At 36.7% G+C, this 23,610-nt stretch overlaps 1 protein-coding gene across 1 annotated transcript; it reads left to right on the forward strand.

Moving 5' to 3' along the window:
• The first annotated feature begins 2,067 nt into the window (after window positions 1-2,067).
• Window positions 2,068-21,690, forward strand: fam102ba (family with sequence similarity 102 member Ba). The gene is made up of 11 exons (XM_036556226.1): window positions 2,068-2,342; window positions 8,910-9,030; window positions 9,346-9,375; window positions 10,421-10,537; window positions 11,729-11,775; window positions 12,899-12,993; window positions 13,280-13,381; window positions 14,058-14,265; window positions 14,379-14,515; window positions 20,656-20,719; window positions 20,965-21,690. Exons 1-11 carry the CDS (start codon window positions 2,197-2,199, stop codon window positions 21,005-21,007), a joined length of 1,110 nt encoding a protein of 369 aa, XP_036412119.1. The 5' UTR covers window positions 2,068-2,196; the 3' UTR covers window positions 21,008-21,690.
• Window positions 21,691-23,610: the final 1,920 nt, after the last annotated feature.

Below are 23,610 nucleotides of genomic sequence, written 5' to 3' on the forward strand. Positions count from 1 at the left end.
CAATATATTTATATAAGTAAACAGTAAACAGTATATATATATATATATATATATATATATATATATATATATATATATATATATATATCTTTCAGTAGGCATAAGTTAATCCATTCATAACGTGACTACACAGACATTATAATCAGATCAGAGTTTCTGGGCTCTTTACAAAAAACTTGGGTGTAAATTTAGTAAAGAGGATTGTAGAGAGGATTTGGCAAAGTCTGCTCCAAATCCAGTTCTGATTAGTAGTTCAGCTTTGCAGTTCTGATTTATAAAACATGTTAATGTTAATAAAATATGCTAATATGCTAGAAATATTGTAAGTGTAAATCTACACAAAGAACCCAGTAAAATAGACCATAAACTGTAGGACTGAAGGAGTTGATTACATAGATTTTTCCACTAAGCAGCATGAAGTAAATTGACTAAAGCTATTTATAAGTTTTCAATCTGCCCAGTGACTCCATAGTATCTGTATTTGGAAGCCCGGGATTAAGAGCAGGCCTAAATATATGGTAAAAAAGTAATAATTTGCAGTCCACAAGATGGCGATATCGACAATGAAAAATAAATAAATAAATAAATTTTACCTCTACTTATCTATGCCTCCTCCTTTAAAATGTATTCCCTCTCTCAATTGTTACAAACTTACATCTAGCCTGTTTATCATCCAGTTATGACTGATAGAGTGCTGCTGAGATGGTGGTCCCTTAGGCAAGTTCTCCCATATCTGAAAAGAATGTCTAAAGTTCTGTTAGACTGGGTTCAAGAAGGACCATTGTCTTGTCAATTGTCCAGTCAGTTGAATTTGCCACAACCACAGTCAAGTTTTAGTATCATATCAAGGTTGATTAAATTAATTAGGATGCAAATTAACTCAAGTTGCAGGGTCATAGTAAAGGGTCTGAATACTTATGTAAATAGATGTTTTAGTTTATTTTTATTACAGTTTCAAAAATTCCTAAAAATGCTTTTTGATAATTTGATATTAAAGGTAGATAGTATACATTAAAAAATTAAAAAGTATATATCTGAATATGTTGGATGTAATATTTTTAACTCAGCGGCCGAGAAGGATAAGCGGTTTAGATGATGTGTGTGTGTGTGTGTGTGTGTGTGTGTGTAATATTTTTAACTATTTTTTATTGTTTTGCATTTCTTGGGCATTTATATTTATTGTTACTTAAGTAGCACTACTCGACAGAGTGGAGTGTGTTTAATTTACATGTAGGTCTAGATTTGAAAGACACTCTAAGTATGTTTTAGGAATGAACTTATGAAAAAAAAACGGATGTGACTTTTATTATTAGAGTACGATGTTTTGTAAAACGGAACGCAGCAGGAGTAACCAGAGCCGGTTTATGAGGAGCCTGGCCACTCCCGTTATATCAAAAACAGGATTGCTAAACAGCAGAGGGCGCCCGCGAGTGAGTCCTCAATGAATGGGAGTAAAGGGAGCTCAACGACTAAAAACGAAAAGTTAAAATAGTTTCTAATCACTTACCCAGAACTTTTCTTTAATTTTATAAAGTAGAAGGATGTATTTCACTAAAAAAATAAAGAAACCCCCCATATATATTTACTTTTTTCTACAGCAAACGGGTTTTGGGCAGCAGAAGGCGGGCATTACTGCTAGAGCGTGATGATTGATTGGCGAGCGGAGCAGCTCATTGGCTGTTCTTGTTCGCTGACGTCATGGACATACATGGGTGCAGTTTTAAACTCCTATAACTCGAGTTTTAAAGCTCTTAAAAATATAACAGCAGTGTTAAAATGTTTTATGTTGTTCTGTGTTCAGGCAGTGATCGCATTCTTTTACATTAAAAATGTTTAAGCATTTATAAACTATGATTGTGCTCAAATGCTCCATATCAGCCCATTCATTTTGGACTCACTCGGGAGCGCCCTCTAGCGTTTGAGAAAACCGGAAGACATTGAAGAGTGGTAATTCTCCTCTCTATAAATTCTCTGGAGAAACACTCAGCCCTAAGGACTTTTATTTTGAAGAGTAGATGCTGCTTAAAATTCATTCGCTCAACGGCTCGCTTGAAAAAAACGCTCCAACGTTCTTGCAGTTACAGTCAAAAATCCCTGACTTAAGCATCGGCGCTCAGGCTGTCAGGTGCTGCTACAGCTGAAACTCTCCAGAAAGGGGCTGCCTCGCTCAATATTAACTAACGTTACAATAGCCTAATGTCTTTCATCATGATGAAGAAAAAGAAATTCAAATTTAAAGTAGATTTCGAGTTGGAAGAACTGTCGTCTGTGCCATTTGTGAACGGTGTTTTGTTTTGTAAAGTCAGGCTGACGGATGGAGGCTTCACAGGGGAGTCGTCAAGGTAAGAAGTCCAAAATCTGTTGGAAAAAAAGTTTATTTCTGTGCCAACTCCCGCACTAACGCTAGTTAGAGGTAGTTGAAAAGCTAACATGATCACAGTTCTGGACATAGAAACTCATTACTTGACAGTATCGGTATTAATACCGAGTTAGAAAAGGAAACTTGTGGTAAACCTCAGAAGGGCTTGTGCCATGGAGCTGACTGCTTTCTGGTTTTCACTTTTCTAAAGAAAAGCAGACCACCAACGTAACGTAAGCTAACATCTTTAACAAAACGCAAGAGTGTTTTGCAGTCCTGTAAAGTTATATGACATATATATACACACACAGAATATAGAAAAGTCTAAGTTAATTCCTTAGTCTTGCAGGCATTATATGAATGAACACTGTAACCCCTATGAACAGACAGTATAGGCTGTGCAGGTAACTGCAGTATTGTTGACTTGGACAGCTTAGAGATGAATTCCATCGTGTTTCAAAAACACTGTATAATACAATTGTTGAGTTGTAAGCAACGTAATTTAGAGCAGTTTGATGTTAAACAGTTCACTGTAAGTAAAGAAACTTACTGACCCAGGTTTCTTTACAGTGATGTGACTGAAACCAGGAGTCTCTACACAAACATAGCCTTTTTATTTAAGATCCAAAATGACCAATGAAGCTACACGTCTTCTGAGTTTTTATATGTAATGTTAATGATGATAAAACAGTAATGAATCTGAAAAAATAAGTTTTCCTTGGGTATTCTTTTGCCTTACGACACCTAGTATCCAGCTCTCTGCCATGAATATATATAACCCTTCAGATGTCTAGTTCCTATCACCATCTCTGTGAACGATTGTGACTTGATAAGCTTCTCCAGAATATAGCAGTTTACATCAAACCACTCTTAATAATTTTATAATATGCTTAATTATTCAGCAATTTTAAAGAGTTAGTGGAGTTCCCCTTTAACTATTGCTGTGCAGCTATTCTGACACATAGTATGAACAACAGTGCAGAAAAGCTCATAGCAGTGCAGAGTGGTGCAAAAAAAAAGTGTGAGCAAAATCATTAGTGTGAAAATGGGCAGCCTCAGGGCCTTTGAGGGTTTATTAAGAAGAGGCCCAGAGTTTTTTGCTTCATACCAAACCAAACTAATGTGATTGGCAAACTCTGGTTTCTGGTACATTGCATTTCTTCTTTCTAGTTCATAGGCACAATGACAGCAATTGATATGGTAATGTCGTTTTAAGCCATTAGTAGAAGAAATCATTAACCTTTGTGATCTCTTGTAATCTCTGATTAATGAGGTAGAATCTTGACTAGTTAAATGAATCAAGTGCCTAGTAGAAGTGTCCCAAACTGAGTGATAAATGTCACCTGATCAACTGAGTTCTGAGCCCATTCAGATTCATAGTTGATGAACATCATCTAAGTGATTGATTCTACAAAGAGTTCCTTTCTCCATGTGAGAGGCCTCTGTATTTTAGCACACACTCATAAGATGATGAACATGAGCTAATTTAAAAAGCTTTCACTTTTAAAGGGTCCACAAGGGTTCTTTGGAACTTTGCATAGAAGAACCACTTTTGCTTTCCGAAAGCACCTTCTGTTGAGAGAATTCATTAAAGAACCATTTAGTAAAAGGTTCTATAAGGAACTGAAAGTGGTTGTTCCGAGGCATTGCTCCAAAGAACACTTTTCTTAGCACCTTAGACAGAGAAACTCAAGTGGCATTCTTTTTTTCACAGTTGGGCTCTTTTTAAAAGTATGTGTGTGTGTTTTTAACATACATCATCACTGTTTCAAGTCATTATTTTGACATAGTAAATCATTATTTCAAGTCACTAAGTCAAAATACTGCTGTCCGACACAGGGAAGGAAAATAAAAACATAGGTCATTTGGCTCCCCTACCTGGCACGAATGGGACACTATAGAATAGTTTAGTCAGTTTACCACAACACTAAGTGCTGTTTTAAATGTGTAAAATGTGCCGTTTTGCTGCCTATCAAGAAAAATAAAACTACTCATTCTTAAGAATCGTCCTTGAGCTATGAAAACAGGTTGCTTCATAACAAAAGAATCTTAATTGAGCAGATATGACACCAGCTGACATCCTCTCCCTGTGGTCGATAATAAAGGAGGTACCAGGTAAAAAAATAAATAAATAAATAAAAGTATGCGCAGATACAAATGGTACAGTAGCAGTAATGCATGCACATACTATGCATGTAATAAATGGTTGCTATATTTGTGGCAATGGTGGTAGCAGTAACTTAGTGATACTAGAGGAGTGAGGCTAGTAGTCTTTTGTAACTGGGAAATGAAAGTTGAGACGGTAGGTAATTCCCTGCGGAGCTTTGCTAGTTTAAAACATGCTGCATGTGTTCCTGGCCAGTGAGGCTGAGGGATGCGTGATAACATCTATGAGCGCATGAGTCAGTGGCAGTTGTGGGCAGAACCGACTACTATGAGCGAGCCAGTCCATGTCTGCCTCCTTTTCCATGGTGACCGTGGGCATTTTCCAAATGTGCAAACATTCTGGCTGCCAGTGGTCTGCACTCTTGAGGGCCTGTGCTTCGTCATCGGTGCCACATGGAGTTTACTCCTGGGGGTTTTAGGTTGACGACGGTTGCTCCATCACCAGATCAGCACTGCTTAGAGTAGACAAGTCTGAAAGATTGGACATTATTTCTTGAAACAAGCAAAATTATCTGCCAGTAGAATTAGATCATTTCTCCTGATAAAATGACGATAAATAAGTTAAAATGTCTGGAAATAAGTTATGTTGTACAATATTCTTACAAAAAACTCAAAATATTAAGAAATATTAGATATATTGACTAGCTTTAGGATGTTTTCACTCACCAAGATTTTTTGCAGTGTTACACATTTATTGCAGAAGCTCTCATTGCAATGATGATTGAGATTACGCCAGACATTACAATAGAACTGCACAATATGGACAGTGTATCAGGACTGCAGTTACTGTATATTAGTATTGCAGTACATTCTCCAATAATATTTAAAAACATATTGGTGGAGCAATGATATTGGCCTGGTTACTTTTGTTGGACATGAATATCTTGATTTATAGAAAACACATAGAGAAACACTCATCTGGAACTATGATTGAACTATGATAAGATGCTTACATATTTTCATATTGCAGCCTTTTACAGTATCGGTATCACAAAAGCCAAGACCGTGATAACGATTAACAAACAATATAATGTGCAGTTCTGTCGTGCAACTTCGTAATAGACCCTGGTGAGCCCTTGGTGTTATATGGTTTATGATTGGCCTGCATTATTTTGACCAAAAATATTTACCATGTTAATCCAGTATTCTGTATTGGATTGCATAAATACAATGATTCATCAACACACCCAAAGAACATTAATCTGGAATTTGACATGCAGTGTTACTTTTAACCTAGTGGATGTGGGCAGGGAGCCTACAAAAACAAAATGATTGCACTTTGTTCTTTTAATTTACAAACTAAGGGTTGCCTTGGTTTTATTTGATAATGGTTTGATAAAAAATGGCAAAAATATGCAATATCATTTATCAGTACTAAATGAACTTGCATTTAATTTACATACATTTACAGCAGCCTTTTCATGTTATTATGTTTTCAGCTATACATTAGTACAGGGTAGTAAAGCTGTATTTCACAAATAAATCAAGGTTTCAGTTGATGTGTAATATATGATATAAAAAATGATATTTGAATGATAAAGATAAGCATTACTAAAGTTGTTCTAGATTTAAAGTGTTTGCCATGGAGTTCTTTTCAGGCCGGGTGGCAGTACCAAAGTTGTTGTGCATATGTGGTGTCATCAAGGACGTGCAGGGCCACAGAATTACAGTCAGGTCCATAAGTATTTGGACAAAGTTATTGTTATTTTAGCTGTCTGCCAAAGTGTATTGGAGTTGTGTGTAATTATGTAATAATTAATATGAGCTTAAAGTGTAGACTTTAGGGTATTTTCTGTGTAGTAATTGCAAACATTTTCATATTTCACTTACAAGTAAGCAGATGAAAGGTTCAGAGTTGAGTTTGAGTGTGGCATTTGCATTTGGAGCCTGTTACCCAAGAAGCTGTCATTGCCAGTGAAGCAGGCCAGCATGGTGCTGAAAAATCACAACAAACCCATCAGACAGATAGCAAAAACATTAGGTGTGGCCAAATCAACCTCATCTGTCAAATGTGGTGGAGGTAGTGTTATGGCATGGACATGTATAGCTCTCAGTGGAACTGGTTGCCTTGTATTTATTATGTGACTTCTCATAGAAGCAACAGGATGAATTCTGAACAGGGCTATATTATAAGCTCAGATTCAGCCAAATGTTTCAAAACTCACTGGATGGCGTTTCATAGTGCAGATGGGCAATGACCTGAAACATACAGCAAAAGCAACTTGTGACTTTTTCTAAGGCAAAGAAGTGTAATGTTCTGCAATGCCAAGTCAGTCACCTGACCTCAACCCAACTGAGCACGTATTTCACTTAGAAATAGAAGAACTGAAGGTTAAATGGCCCAGGAACAAGCAGGAACTGAACATGGCTGCTGTGGTCTGGCAGAGTATCACCAGGAAAGAAGCACAGTGTCTGTGAGCAGTCATTCACTGCAAAATTTATAACCAAGCATTAAGAATGATGATGTAATTTCTAATTGTTAGTTTGTAAAATTACTTTTGAGTACCGAAAAATGCAGGGCTGTATAAGAGTGGCTGTAATGACTACACTGTTCACCCAGTTTAGATGTAAATTAAAGCTGAAAGTCTCAACAGTTCATGAATTTCCCTGCTGTGGGAATAATAAAGGATTATCTTATCTTATCAGAGCAGATAAAATAGCCTTGAACTCTCATTATCTTATTAACTCTCATTTAAAATCATTTAAACCCTATATTTCATTGAAAATGCTTCAAAGACTACATATCAAATGATGAAACCGATAAATTTTATTGTTTTTTGAAAAATATATGCCCATTTTGAATATGATGCCAGCAACACGTTCCAAAAATGTTGGGACGGGGGCAAAAAAAAGGCTGGTAAAGTTGTGTAATGCTAAAAAAAACACCTGGTGGTTAATTGGCAACAGGTCACTAACATGATTGGGTATAAAAAAGCATCTCAGAGAGGCTGAGTTTCTCAGAAGTAAAGATAGGGAGGGGTTCATCACTCTGTGAAAGACTGCACAAGCAAATAGTGCAACAATTCAAGAATAACGTTTCTCAACATAAAATAGCAAAGATCTTTTGCTTTTCATCATCTACCGTGATCTTTGGGCCTTCAGGCTTCACTGCATTAAAAACAGGCATGATCCTCTAGTGGAAATCAGTGCATTGGCTAAGAAAAACTTCTGAAAAACACTTCTGTGAAACCAGTTTGGTGCTGCATCCACAAATACCAATTAAAACTCTTAAATGCAAAGACAAAACAATTTATAAACAGGATCCAGGAATGCTGCCACCTTCTCTGGGCCCAAGCTCAGGAGACTCAGGAGAAGTGGAAAAGTGTTCTGTGGTCCAAAAATTAACATTTTAAATTTTTTTTGGAAATCATGGACACTGTGTCCTCCAGGCTAAAGACCACTCAGCTTGTTATCAGTGCACAGTTCAAAAGCCAGTATTCATGATGGTACAGGGGTGCATTAGTGTGAATGGCATGGGTGACTGGCACATCTGTGAAGGCGCCATTAATGTTGAATGATATATACATATGCTGCCATCCAGACGACGTCTTTTTCAAGGCCTTGTTTATTTCAGTAAGACAATGTCAAACCACATTCTGCGTGTATTACAGCAGCATTGCTCCGTATTAAAAGAGTCCGGGCGCTAAACTGGCCTGCCAATGGTCCAGATCTATAACATAGATAACAGATAATATTTGGCACATTATAAAATGAAAAATACGACAACATGCCCCCATCCCAACATTTTTGGAACATGTTGTTGAATTCAATGAATTCAAAATGGGCATATATTTTTCAAAAAACAATAAAAATTTCTCAGTTTCAACATTTGATATGTTGTATTTGTAGTATTTTCCTTTAAAAATATGGTTTATGTGATTTGCATATCATTGCATTTTCTTTTTTTTACATTTTGCTCAGCGCCCCATTTTTTTGAAATGGGATTGTAGAACCTGTAGTGCCACATATAAAAATACTATAATAATAATAATAATAATAATAAAAACATCTACAACTACAGTTTTTATTCAGTGTTTTACAAACTGCGCTGCACTAAATCCAAGCAACCCCTTAAATGGCCAGGGCCGTTGGCAGGCCCAAACACATTTCTATAACTTAAGAACAGCTCAAACAGTTTGAATTGAAGTACCTGATGTTACTGAATAATAAACCTTAGTATGTAAGAAGATTGGGGTTTTAAGGGGGTTAAACAGGATTAATTATGTTTTCTTTACAACCAAACAGTATTGAAGTACTGATGATATCCATGATATGCTCAGAAAAGGGTATTGTGACAATTATTATGATAACAATAAAATATCATCATATTGCGCAGCGTTGTCATGCATTCATTGATTCTACTGTTTCATTGTGTCTTTTCTAGGGAGCCGGTTCTAGCAAACTGTGTGCGGTGGAGAAAGAGGTTCTCCTTCTTGTGTAAGATGAGCGCAAATGCTGGAACTGGAGTTTTGGACCCATGTGTGTGCAGAGTGTCAGTGAGAAAGGTGAGAAAGTAAAGGTAGAATTTCTTACCCTCATTCTAAAAATGTGCAGAATGAACTGCTGTTATTTAAGGATCATCAACGACTGCCATGCAGCTCACTTGAAGTTTTGGTCAGAGCAAAACTTAAATACATGTGTACATTTGTGAGTAACAAATTCTTTGGCTGTTGATCTTTGCAGCCCATAGAAGGACATTTGATATATTTTTCTATGACTGCTGTTATGTCATAAATAGACCTGCAGACTGGATACTGCATGCTTTCATCTGTGGATTGCTTTTGTCAGTGTTTTATGTTTTCTTTTCTTTGTGATTTAAGGAGCTTAAAGGTGGCAAGACGTTTGCGAAGGTAATGTGTCTTACATGTCTTATTTTTAATTGTGACTATTCAAAATGCTTGTATGTTTAAACAGATCAAACTAACAGTTAAATGGGCAAAAATTGAAATTAAAGGAGAATTACACCAATTTTTCAAAATGTCTGTGTAGTTAATATTCTAAACAAAGTCATTTGGAATGTATTATGTATTATGTTAAATGGTTCATTGCAGAGAAACGGGTCAAAACATCTACAATACATATGTAGCCATTTTATGTACTATTCAAAATGACCAAACATATGTGTGTTTCTGACTTTACATGTAATGCTAATAATGGTAAAATAATAAGCTTTCTTTGGGGTCTGTTTTGCCCTGCATGTACCATACCACCATGTATGGATTTCAATGAATATGTTTTATTCCAAAAGCTTATCTTTAAACTATTGTAAAACGATGTCTCAGGCATCAGGCACCATTTTTTGGACCATTTTATGTAATAACGTTCTGTGAGGTGGCTTATAGAGGCATTCAGTGCTTTCAACATGTGGTTCCTAATTTTTTCAGTGACGCTGTACGTTTCCCTAGAATGGAGACTTTCACATCAAGCCACTCTGAATTAGTTTGTTTTACATGGCAACTATAGAATTATGACAGCATTTCAAAAAATGGGTGGAATTCCCCTTTAAAGTACCTTCATATAACAGGATGATGTGATGCTTTGAAAACCTATAATAAAGGTCATTCACATAAGTCTGTCTATATCAGCAGCACAAGATTAACAGTGTACTTCACAGAGGAGACTAACTTGCTATCACACTGCAATGGTCTCTGTAGTAAAACAAATACAGAAATGGCACTGGCAGCATGTGGAAGTGGAAGCAATTTTGGGCTTTGCTGCTGCACAAAAAAGTTGCAGTTTTGTTTTGGGTGTGTGGAGTGTGTGGAGTATTTTTTTGAAATAAATGTTTATCATGTGTAGTTTGGATAAACTTTTGTTGTAGTCATCATTCAGAAAACAGTGTAGTGTTCACATGTGTTCATTTGTTGTGTGTATTTGGGTCTGTGTGTGTCACAGCTTGGCTTTACAGATCTGAATCTGGCTGAGTTCGCTGGTTCAGGCAGCACAACGCGGCGCTGCTTGCTAGAGGGCTACGACACCAAGCACACGCGCCAGGACAACTCCATACTCAAAGTATATACACACTTTCTCTCCCCCGCCTCTCTTTCTCTTTCTCTGCATGCCCAGAGTTGTGCTGTGGGCATAAATAGGGATTTGTGAATCATAAAGTGAAGCCCTAACTATGTGGTAACTGGAGGGTGGAAAAAAGACGTCATTTTTATATGACCATTTTCTAACCTCTCTTTACCCTTAGAATTACAATTGTTACTGTGCCATTAAAACTGATATATTTAAATTAGCTCTGTTCTGATAGGCTGCCATTTATTGTGCCTTTTTCAAAAAGCAGCCCGGGCTACAACACTCCGTAAGCGTCAGCATGAATGGACAGAGCTAAACTGCTGTAGGCTGAAAGGGCCCATATATGTTTTCCTGACATCACAGAATCAGTGAACTCAAAATGGGCTGTTTTTGTAAATGCCATAAATGTAAACTTTAGAGCATTGTTGCAGGGGAAATAAATGACCTGTATCCTTTAATCCGTCTCTGTGATTGAGCTTTTTTAAGCATTATATTTTAAAGGGCCTGTATCATGGGAAAACAGTTTAATCTCCCTTTTTTGGAAATAACATAGTTTAATGTTATGTAAACGCTGTTAAAGTTTCAAATTGTACCATTTGCTCCCCAGTCCATACAGCCTATATATGGAAACTATGCTGTAAAATCAGCCCACAATGTTTCTGTGATGTCACATCACATTGCCATAAATCCACCTATTCAACATACAGCAGTTAACACCATGCCTCTTAAATTATATATAAATATATAAATTATAATATATATAAATTATATATAAGTAGTGTTTCAGCCTGGACTGCTTTTCAAATGATACAGGGCAGCCAATCAAAACAGAGCTCATTTACATATCAGTCTTAAGGGTACAGTAACAAATAAAACATGCTGCTCAGATAGGCATAAATCTGTTTATTACAATGAGGAATTAATTAGGAATAGTAATAACTAGATATAGAGCAAAATGGGAATTGTGGGCTGATGCCGATATCTGATATTTTTTACATACATATTTGCCAACACAGATATTATATACACAATTCAGATATTTCATGTATAAGCACAACGTTCTGCTCTTCCAGGGGATTTTTTAAGCAATTGTCTGCTCATACTTATGATTCAGGAATAATTGTTTATCCTTAATAATGATTCTAATAAATAACAGTTCCTTTGTCTCTGTTTTTGTTTCAAAAGGTGATTATCGGTATGCAGCTGATGTCAGGTGATCCCTGCTTCAAAACGTAAGATTTTCTCTTAGTTCATAATGGATAACAGTAGTAAACAGTGCTGCAGTGGATTGCGTGTGTGCAAACGTGTGGCAGGTTTTCTGCAGCACCTCGTAGTTTCACAATGTAGTTTGTGTCTGACCGCAGTGTCTGAGGGCTCACAGGAAGTCTGGCTCATTTACTTCCTGCCATCTCTGATAGTGTTTACCAAAGGGACTGAAGCTGGAGAGCTTCGAAAGCGTTGCAGTTGGCTTACAGGATTTACCTTTGATCTCCGTCTCTGTTTAATCAACTGTGGTTTGATTACCTATTGCCTTATGTAATTACGCGATTCTTAGGGCAGTGTTCTCAGTATGTTTATTTGAATCACTTCTTAAGTATACTTATATGTGATATATGTCATTGTTGTCTTTAAATATAATGTATTTGGCTACTTTTGTGGTGCCAGACTGTCTGACTGACTTGTTCAAGTGTGAAATAGTAGCATATACTGCACCAGACTATGAGAAACTATTAACAACTGTGCGTTACAAGTACAGATACATACACTACCATTCAAAAGCTTGGAATGACTGGTCATATAATAAGTGTTATTCAGTAATAACTTATATACTGTAGACTGAAATGTTAAAAACTGTACACCAAAATGTAAACCAATGGATTATTCACAATTAAAATGAAAACATTTACTATAATAAGTTTAAGAATAGCAAATGCAGTTTTTCAGCATCAAGATTAAGTCTAATTTTGAGATCTGTATTCTGTCAATCGACTACTATTATACTGATTTTACAGTATTTTAGTAACAATGAGAAGTTAGGACGTGGTAAAATTAACTGCAATCATTTATTGTGATTGCTTGTCACAAAATTACTATGAATGGCTTTTTGATCAGTAAAATGTGGCCACTGCTTTTTGAATATGAAGCGTTCTGGATATTAAGTTTATTGTAAGATGCAATACAACCTTCTTGATTTTTAATAGAATCAACGCATCATCAAGACTTATTGCATTCAAGGTTTTGTCCCAAGATGACAGTGGTGATGTTGTTTGGATGCACCTTTGCATAATTTGCAACTAATTATCTGTTTTGTTGTTTGTTGTTGAAGTCATCTTCTTTTTTTAATGACCCCTTTAGGCCTGTATCCACAGCAACGACCTTTGGCATCCCTGGAGAAGCTGAGAGTCTGGATGAGGACAGAAGAGCAGAAGAAACATCAAAATCAGCTCATGGTATGATGGATGATGTAGCAACGTGGTAAACTCACCTAAAGAGTTATATTTGATTAGTATGACTACAATACTTCTACAGTATGAAATAAATAACAACAAACAAATTTACTCCAAACTGACATTGTTCTTAAAATCATAGAGCACAAAGTGAGTCATTCACTCTCACTCTGTAATTACTATCCAAAATACTTTTTTATTGTGGTAATTCTTTTTTGTGACTTGCATAATGAATGCTAGTTATGTGAATAAAGTTTTTAAAATGTGATTTCTTTTCTGTACTCTGTAGAGAATCCAGGAAAGAACCGTTCTGGCACTGTTCTTGAGGACCTCTGGGGATGTGGTCACTCTAGAACCTCCAGCTACGCCAGCCAGCAGTCAAAACTATCAGGTTTGTAATACGCTATTTATAATAGCTGTAATGACGACGACAGATTATGGCACTAGGCTTAGTATAATTTGTACTATTTAGATTTATCTGTCAGGTTTGCAGCATAGTATTTAATGTAAAGTATTTAGCACAGTGCTAGTACTAAAGTGCTATTGCAGTAGCTCATCGTGCACCTTGTATATTATGTAGTGCCAAGTTTAAAGAGCATTTTTACTCTATACTCACTGTCAGAGATTCTCAGGAGATTATAGGGCAATTTTTCAACACCAAAGCTCAAATTATAACTCATTTGGCTATGTAATCTTTGTTTTACTAAAGCTGCTCTTTACTTTGTTATTCCTGCATGCTGTGTTTTTTGTTCACTGTGGCAAAAATGTCACAGCCATTCTTTGATGCATCACATGTAGCTAAGAGCTTATGATCAAAATCATATAATTCACAAATTTCTCAAACAACCAGTGAAATTAAATAGACATTTTACAGTTTCACACAGTTTCCAGATGTTTCCAGAAGTTCAGCAATTATTGTATTATTTGTTATTTTGTATGTGGTTTGAAAAAGAAGCCAGACTTAATGAAACTGCCCAAACAAAGAGACATAGATAACACTCTTCAGTAACCTTAAGTGTTTATCCATTTATATTCTCTCATGGCTGATTCATTATGGTCTCCACTAGGCTACAGCACAAGTCACTCATGCTCCTCTAGCTTGACGGAGCTCTCCCACAGGCGGAACGTGTCAGTGGGCAGTGCATCAATAGGGGTGGGCAGCCTACCAGAGGTCAACGATGACAGAGAGCCCATCCTTTCACATCCCACTTCCTCTGCAGCCAGCGATCCCCAGCATCTTAGTTCACCCTGCACCAGCACAGACAGGGCCTACAGGTACAGGAGTGTGTGTGGTTGCTCAAAAATATACTGTGTTTACATTTGGAGTTGTTTGTATACACTTTTTTCTTTAATGACATTTATAAAGATTGTGGGGTTTTGTGTCTCAGGCACCTAGTAAAGCAAGATTCAATGGAATCCCAGTTGAAAAGAATGGACACTACCAGAGTAGATGCAGACGACATTGTAGAGAAAATCTTACAGAGCCAAGATTTCAGCCACAGTATACTGGACTCCAGTGCTGAAGGTATGTACACACCAGTGGTGGGTGGAGTAGTTTAAAGCCAAGCACAAATAAAGATGTTGGTACTTCTGTGAAATAAGGATGTGTTCCAACTAATTTTGATAATCAAGTGTTCATAACATTTCATGAATGGATTTGTGGTTAAACAAGGCCAAAAAATGAATTTTGCCTGATTTTGATGTAGAACTGTGGCTTAGTTTCTTAGATGATATCAGTGGTATAGCAAAAAGAACAACAACACCATACATTTCAAAACATATTTTTTACAAAAATAGCTGAAGGAAATAGGCAGGCATGTTAGATGAATAATAGAACAGAGACTGCCTCAGAAGAACTATTTAGCTGAAGCTACAGCTACTCTGTACATGGAGACTGATCATCTTCAGGTTTTTTCTTCTTAAGTGGACGGGTGCCAACATGTTAGTTTGTCAGAGAAATATATTTGAACTGTTTCTGTAAATAACATCAGCCGAGCTTATTTAACCATAAAAGCCACACTTTCTGCCACATCCTTAACAACGTGTTTTTGCAACGCACATTAAAGTGTAACATAACATACTTACTCACAGATACGAACAAAACTTTTACGTTTTACCGTCCTGTCAAAACATAAAATTGTTATTTCACTGAGTTGGTGGGCTGTATAATTATTCCATCTTCTGCATAGTATTTTCCAGTATTTTAAACTCAGCAAATAACTAAATGCCAAACATATGATTTGACTGGGAGTGTTTTGCTTACAACTGTAGATCACATTTATCCAATGACAAAAAAATCAGCTGACCCTAAAAAGTTTTCAAGAGAAAGATTCAAAGAAATGTCATTTCGATCTATTTTCAAAATGAATGGGACCAAAGCCATTAAGTTAATGTGTCAAGATTAGATTTGACCCTGTCAGGAACGTATAATAAATGAAGCGGGGATGCTTCTTCCCCCAGTATACCCTAATACTACACCAGGTGATTTCTACTTTTACTGAAGTGAAGGTTTGGTTTAGTATTTCCTCCCACAGATGTTGGAAGTATCTGTGGTACTGTGGCTTAGTCAGAATAACACTGTTACCCTGGTTACTCCTCTACCAAAAACAAATAGATGAAGCACATGCACGCACATGTATACACACACACGCACACACACACTTGAGGTCATTGCAGAATGGTGCCTTGGTGTACTTGCCATAGTTACGGGCACAGACAAACCAATGCTACCGAAAACACTCACAAATATAAGAACTACCCCTGTAACAAACTAACACTGTAACGCAGCCTCTGAAATGTTTACTCATGCTTACTAGTTCTAAATGACTCAGCCGGGGTCTGATAATAGACATCAGACTACAGGCGCCACATTCTTAACTTGGGCTCATGACTCTGCCACCAGGTAATTAATGAAGTGTTGACAGTGAATAACATAACACCAGTCAGTACAGTGATACTGGTTTACTACTACATTCTTAGACTGGCTTTCACACTTTCCGGGTGAAACTTTTTCACATGATGAAACTTTCATGAAACTGTTTGCATGTTGTGAGTTGCATGCAACATAACTTATTTTCGGCTTGACAGCTACACCAAGCAGAAATAATTTTAAAACATCAAAAAAAGTTGCACACAACACATTCAGTTTCTCCACTAGTTAGCTAAATTAGTAGCTTATATATATATTTTTTTATTCGTTGTGTCGTTGCTGCATATGAAATGATCTGCAACATATATTTCTTTACCTATCTTTGTATCTTTTGTCTATCTATTTATCTTGCTGTCTATTTATAGTTCTTTATTACATATCTGGCTTTTTTATTCTGTTTTTATGCTAAGCCTTTGAAAATTAATGTTTAAGTAACCATTATGGTTGTACTTGAGGACTTGCACTACAAGTTCATCAAGGAAACTCTGCTCTGTCTAAAATCGGGACATCAAGAGAGGAGAAAATGATTCTAACTATGTAGATCATGATCACAGCAGATTAATAAAGAAGAACAAGCAGCAATTTAAACATTAAGCCAGCAGTTTACAGAAACGTTAGCTTGAAGAACGTTAGCTTCAAAAATTATAGCTTTAAATGTCTGTTTGTTGTCTTGGCTCAGAAGAAACTACCAAACTTGCACAAACTCAATCAGGAGAATCTCCTTTTCAACCCTCCAATAAACCAGCTTCTGTTTAATTTTCATTTCCATTGATTTGGTGAAATCAGTTGTTGGAATTTATATCATTCTATGTGATCACATGATGCGTTGTCTGCATTTCTATTTGCTGTTTCATAAAACTTTTTCTTGAAGTTGAGATGGTTGCAGGACAATTTACATTATGCAACTCAAGTGAAATTCAGTTTAATATAAGTTTCAAACAGCTATAGTTGCATGAAAGTTTCACTTACATACTGTAGATTTCTTAGAGAAAACATTTTAAAGCGTTTTTTGTGGAATATAAATATAAAGTAAAATACAAAGCAAAATTTAGCTCCCATGGTACATTAAACCAGATATTAAAACTGCTTGTAGTAATTTTGATACGTAGCTAAGCAACACTAAAATATTGACCAACTAAATCATTTTAAAGATTGATTATATTTTAAAGACTTATTTTGTTAAAGACTTATCTTACACATGCAGTCCTGACTATTAGGTTTTAGGTTGCAGTAGTGGAAGAGTATTGACAGAGTAGGGCAAATGTCACAGCCATATAAGCTACATGTTGGACCACAGCTCTGAGCAATACTGTTAAACGGAAAGGCCTGCTTTGGTCACAGCTGCACACACAAACACACACAGATAGCACCACACTTATTTATAGGTGGTCTAGTTAATTAACATTGTGTTTATGTTTAGCTTCATTGTATAGCTGCTTTGGACATGTATTTCATGTAAATCAACTCCAGGATGTTTAGAACTATTATGATTTGCAGTTTCATCACTTTGCAAAGCAAGAGACCACCCATTTATCTAGTTAATTTTCTAACTAGTTTTTAATGGTTTACTATCAGAAGTTAAGCAGAAAACACGTACTTAACAGAAAATTACACAGAAGCCTCCAAAACCAAATATAAAATGTCAAATGTTTTATTTAGTGTGTCCACTCTTTGCCTTTATCACCGCTTGTTTTATTTTTAGGAGATTTGCTTTCAGTTTTTCAAAAAAATCTGCAGGGATTGGTTGCATTTTCTGCTTCTCATGATCAAAGTAATCCAAAGTACAAATTTAGACAAAACCTCTGAAATCTCTTCTATATCCAGTTTCGGTGTTTCTGGTGCAGATTGTCTTCTTTTGGTATTTAGTTTTTTTAATGACGACTTCTTGACAGCTGAACATCCTTTCACACTTATTGCATTGTCTTCTCAGTCTGAAGTAAGAATGGAGCTTGAAAGGATGAAAGCTTTAAGTACTGTTTATCTGGTGGTGACAGTTTTGGTCTACCAGCTCTTGCATGGTTGTGAGGAATCGTTTTCTCGTTATGCTTTCATAATTTTTTGATCTCCAGTTTTGGAAACTCCATTTTTTTTCTACTTATTTTTCTTTGACCCTCCCCTTCCTTATACAGATGGGATATATCATACATCTCCTCAGAAAGATCTGCTTCAGCCATTTAAGATGCACATAAGAAAGAAAATGTGCAAAGCAGGTAAAACGTGTTTATGTAGTTGTTTGTGTGAATGTTATTCTGTTTGAAGAGAAGAACATAATGTCAGTGACTCCCTTGTTGGGAGGACATGGCTGTAACTTGTCGGCTTTAAGTTTAGAAGGATTAACGAGTTAACGTGGCAGCACATCTGTGGAGTGCACAAAAGTAAAGAGTAGACAAATGAAATACGTATATATTTAGTTGTTGAGGCTTCTGTGTAACCTTTCGCTAAATATGTTACCTACTTTTCTGACACTGAAAAGTGTTTTTGCATAGTACTGTTTATCTTTTTTATGGTAGTTTTCCTCAATTGTTACCTGCTGACTTTACACACCTTTGACAGCCTGATTGACCCAAGAGCAACAAGACATCTCATTGTACTGATGTATAGTGTTGCAGCTGTCCTAGTCCTGAAAGTCACTGTGGTGTTTTGACATTCTCAAGGTGTCAGATTTAAATGGTTTACATCCTTATTTTCTCCTACACCACATTAAAGCAGCTATTGTCTTTATTAGCAGTAACTAGCAGTAGATGCGTCTTAGGTAGGTATGCGTGTGTGCAGCTTTCTTGTGATGCAGTTTGCACAGGACTTTTGGAGCAGGAATTTCCCTGCTTTAACCGTGTGTGTGTGTGTGTGTGTGTGTGTGTGTGTGTGTGTGTGTGTGTGTGCGTGTGTGTATTCCATCAGAAAACCAACCCAAAGAAAGCATGTTAGTAAATTACTGGTAGATATGAATGTCAAGCAGTGTGAATGTGTTAATTTCCAAATGAAACAATGCAGTCAAGCTAGCATAATGAGTAGCGACTGTTTGTGATAACTGCATTGAATGTGTTTGTGTGTGGATGCTGGTCTGCATGTGTGTTTGTGGCAGGAACTGACCTGCTATAACCTTGCATGTGTGTGTGTGTTCCTTCAAATAAACACCCTAGAATTGACCTACGCATTGGCAAGGGGCAGCACTTTCCTCTCCAGTTCCGCAGCCTCTGAAATATTGTGGCGTCTGCCACATACTCCGCATTTAAGAGGAGTTCAAGGGGTGTGGCATGCACAGCTATGTCTGCCCACACCCCCCCACTCCGTTCCAGATATATGTTGTTATTGTTGTTGTTGTTGTTGTTGTTAATGTTGTTGTTTGTTAGTTTAAAATGTGTTTATGTGTTGGCTGTGTTTGATTGTGTTCTGCTGTGGGTTATTTAGTGTGTGTTTAGTGTTCACCGTCAGTAGATGTTGTATGGCTAGAGGTGACCTCCCCCACTTGTTCTCGTTGTTATTCAGTGCCCTTTTCTGTTTTGTTCAGTTAAAGAGTCTTCTTCCTCTGCACCAACACACAACGTGTCTATATAGCATTGGAAAAAACATCTTTTATTCAATGTGCCTTGCTACTCATTTACACAGCTAGCCCATTAGATGCAAGAAATTGTGAGACATGCCTCTCTGCGTGCTTTCCCATTCATACCACGCAGAGCAGAGCGACAGAGCCGTAACAATGTCACTGAAAGTGCAGTAGTCAAGTGAGAAACACACATAAGCTAACTAAGCGAATGAATCAAATGAATAGTGGAAGCTACAGAGAGCTGCATTAGTTTGTCAGTTACCATTCAGTATTTCACTACAGTTAAATTCAGCTCAAGGCATGATAAGACTACTCGGTTAAATGTAAAGTAAAAGTTTGATGTCTTTGTACTCTCCTGAGTATTTTCAGATATTAATACTTTAACTTTTACTAAAGCGTATTTGTGAGGACCTACACGTCTTGTTCATTTTATACACACACACACATATATATATATAAATGCTAAAATGGTGATCCAGGAAAAAAAAAATTTAACGTGTTTTATTTGGATAGCGCCCAATAGATTATTGACAAATTATCTGTTCAAAGTCAGTTGATTGTCAGTAGTGTTAAAGTTTGGATTAGTACTAGGGTTAGGCTTAGGACCAGGGTGAGGTTTAGGTTTAGGTTTTCTGTTAAGGTTAAGCGTTAGGGTTAGTGCATGACTTTATTTTCAAAAATAAGTTTAAAGCCAGAACTTTATCCCACAAGTATTGTAAAACGTCTAAGGTGTCAGGCAACATATTCATAATTATTTTGTGTAATAACTTTCTGTGATGAAGCTTTTAGAGGCAGTACACACTTCAGTCGTTTGGTTCCTGTCACCACCACTGTGAACAAACTCTATTTTTACAAAAGTAACAGGTTTTATGTAAGATCACTCTGACTTTGAATATATCTTAATTTAATTACACGAAAATTGGAAGTAGTTTTGTACTTTTGACATGAGTTATTTTTTCAGAGAGGTACTTTTTTTATTTCTATTTGTCATTATTTCACTGAAGTACCAGCAGTTGTACGTTACTTATCCCTCCTAACTGACCTCTAATATAAAAGATAAAAAAGTACCATGTTGTTTCTATCTTTGGTCCATCTTTATTTGAAAGATGTCCATTAAAGACTTTTTGTGGACACGTGTCTTTGCGGAATGTGCTTGTGTTAATGATCATCTGAACGTGTATGTGTTTTGCAGAGGAAGGTCTGCGGCTGTTTGTTGGCCCCGGCGGCAGCACAGCGTTGGGCACACAGCACACCAGGTGTGTATTAATATGCGACTCATTCACCAAGGTCACTATGGCAACCAGTGTCTTTCCGTGTCATTGCACTTGTGTGATTATGGCTGGTAGTGTTTGTATGGGATTAGCTGTAGCTTATTACAATGAATTAATGGCACAGATATCTTATGAAAACATAATGTGTACTAGGTCATTGATGGGTGTGTGCTGATAAAGCTTGTTGATTTGTCACTGCCTCTCTTTCTCTGTCTCTCTTTCTCTCTCAGGGTTGGCGCCGGTGCCTTTGAGCAGGTGATTATTAAGCGCTAGGCAGAATTTGAGCTGGACCCAGATGAGGCAACATCCTGTTTAGACAGGGAGTGATGGGCAAAGTGGCAGAAGTTGTTTAACTTCACTCCAAGACAGGCAGCCAACATACTACACTGAAAACAAATCCAGTGGTGCAGTGCTCCCTCTAGTGGTCAACAAGTTTTGGTCCACTGTTAACAAGCTCAAATAAAAGAGCGTCGCTGATCTGCAGGAATACGTTTTAGATTTTAATCCACAGTTTCCTGATATCAGAAATTTGATCAATGAAAATGTTATGATAGTATGGTATTCCTACACAAAAAAGAAAAACTTTCTATTCTTAAATGTAAGAATTTAACGTAACATGAACATAATTTTTTTAACCAGTATTAATAGCATTTTACTTCACATTCATTCTTTGATATCAAGTGGATTAAAACCTAAAACAGCTTGCCAACCTTTACAGCTGGTCTGTAATATAGTTAAAATGGTTTAATTTGGTTTGCACGTTTGATGGCAACAGTGTATTTTCATTACTCTTTAAAGAGGAGCACAAAAGATGAACTGAAACCCTCAGAAACAGATTGGATGTTACTGTTTGACATTTTTATAAAGGATTTGTTTAAGCACTTTGTCTTTTATGTGCAGTTTGGCATTGTGTCCTTGTTCTAATTTATATTCTTACTGCTAGTTTTCTCAGCCTGTTTGACAAATGGTTTCATTGTTTTGATGATTCTGAAATGATTGAAGCAATGAATGGGCCTCATTTGCCAACTGTTCTTAAGAAAAAAAATTGTTCTTAAAACCCACTTATGCAGTTTTCTTGAAAATTCCTAATTTTTACCAGTGTTTTCTTATGTGAGATTTGTTCTTGGGTAAGAACAGAATCTGCACACACTCAAGAGCACAAAGGTGTGAACAAATTAAATTAGAAATTAAAGCTTGGGTTCTTTAGAACCAGGAACGGAAAATGTTTTTAACATTTATTATATTATTTTAGCAATATTGATTTACAGTAGCATTTATTATATCCCAAAAAACAATTTTTCTGTCATGTTTTATTGCCAAACAGTCATTATCAGAACTGATTATTCAGGGGATTGTACTACCCAGTTATAATTACTGGGAGGGTTGTCTCCCCTGGAAATTACTATGTAGTTCTGTGCAGAATCTGAAATAATACTGTGTATTATTTACTGTCACAGCTGCTCATGTAATTTTCTAAGACAATTTGCAACATCATGATACCTAAAGACCTTTTCATGATACACAATATGTTTGGTGAGATGACAGAAAAAGGCTGCTACAGTGTTACAGTGAATTCATTTAAACTGTACTAAAATGAGCCCTGTGATGGACTGGTGGCCTGTCCAGGATGTTTTTTTGCCTACTGCCCAAATGAGCGCTGGGAAAAGCTCCAGTACCCCCTGCGACCCAGAAGGATAAACGGCTTAGATAGTGCATGTGTGTGTACTAAAATGCTCTCCTTGTAATAAAACATGCAGTTGGTCAGTATTTTTTACTGACAGTGTTCACGATGTGAAGTACAGTACTGTACAAAAGTCAGACAACACCTTTCAGGTATTTAACCTCCAATCAAAACGGCCCTTATGTTCAAGTCTCGTTTCTCAGCGACAAACAAGCAAAAGCTTTTAAAGTAAACTTGCTTTCAGTTTTTCGAAGAAATCTACATGTTCAGTCTTAGAAGTTGGTTGTATTTTCTGCTTATCACAATCCAAGTGATCCCAAACATATCTCAGTAATAGCTTCTGGGTAGCTTCACATCTTTTCAGACCCATAGCATTGAGTTGTCTTCTCACAGTGGAAGGATAAACAGAAACACATTTTGATAAAGATTTGAAGATGGATATGAAGGTGAAAGCTTAAATTATTGTTTATCTGATGGAGCTTTGGTGGTCTACTAGGTCTTGAACGCTTGCACTAGTCCCATTTCCCGTTTCCTTTAATAATAAAATAACTCCAGCTTTGTCGAGTCCTGTTTTTTCACTTCTTTTCCTTTTACTTTCCTTTTCTGTATGCAAGTGGATTTTCCTATATCTACTCTCCTCAGAAGTAACTCCTGAAAAATAAGTAGTGTACTTAATTCCTGTTACAACTGAAATTAAATAAATGAAAGGTGGTCTTTGACCTTTGCACCGTACTGTAATTTAGCGCAATAATGATTTAATTGTCATATTGCCCACTTGTTGCACTGCTTGGGAAAGTGACGTGGAAATAAGTGGTCTGGTTTTCACATACAAAAAAATACAACAGGCCTCATTAAGAGGCATCATTAAAGAGAACAGTTTAAAAACTAGGCATGATCCCATTTATTCCCGTTCCCGGCAGTGAGTCATTTTCTGTAATCTTTGAAGGAGTATACAGAGCAAAGATCTGAGACCAATCCTCAATACAAAAGGTCTCCAGATCATCCAGGGTCCTAATAATATCCCACAGGTTTCCAGAAGGGTTTTGGTCAGGAAACTGGGACTGCAGCTTCGTTCTGTGGTCATTAAACCAATTTGTGTGGATGTATGTTTTCAGTAACTGTCCTTCTGGGAGATCCAACCACAACCCTAACATACTAAGCAGACCAGACAGCACACAGGCTTTTAACAAGTACT

This window comes from Colossoma macropomum, unplaced genomic scaffold (assembly GCF_904425465.1).
Source record: "Colossoma macropomum unplaced genomic scaffold, Colossoma_macropomum, whole genome shotgun sequence".
In the NCBI taxonomy this organism is placed as follows: domain Eukaryota; kingdom Metazoa; phylum Chordata; class Actinopteri; order Characiformes; family Serrasalmidae; genus Colossoma; species Colossoma macropomum.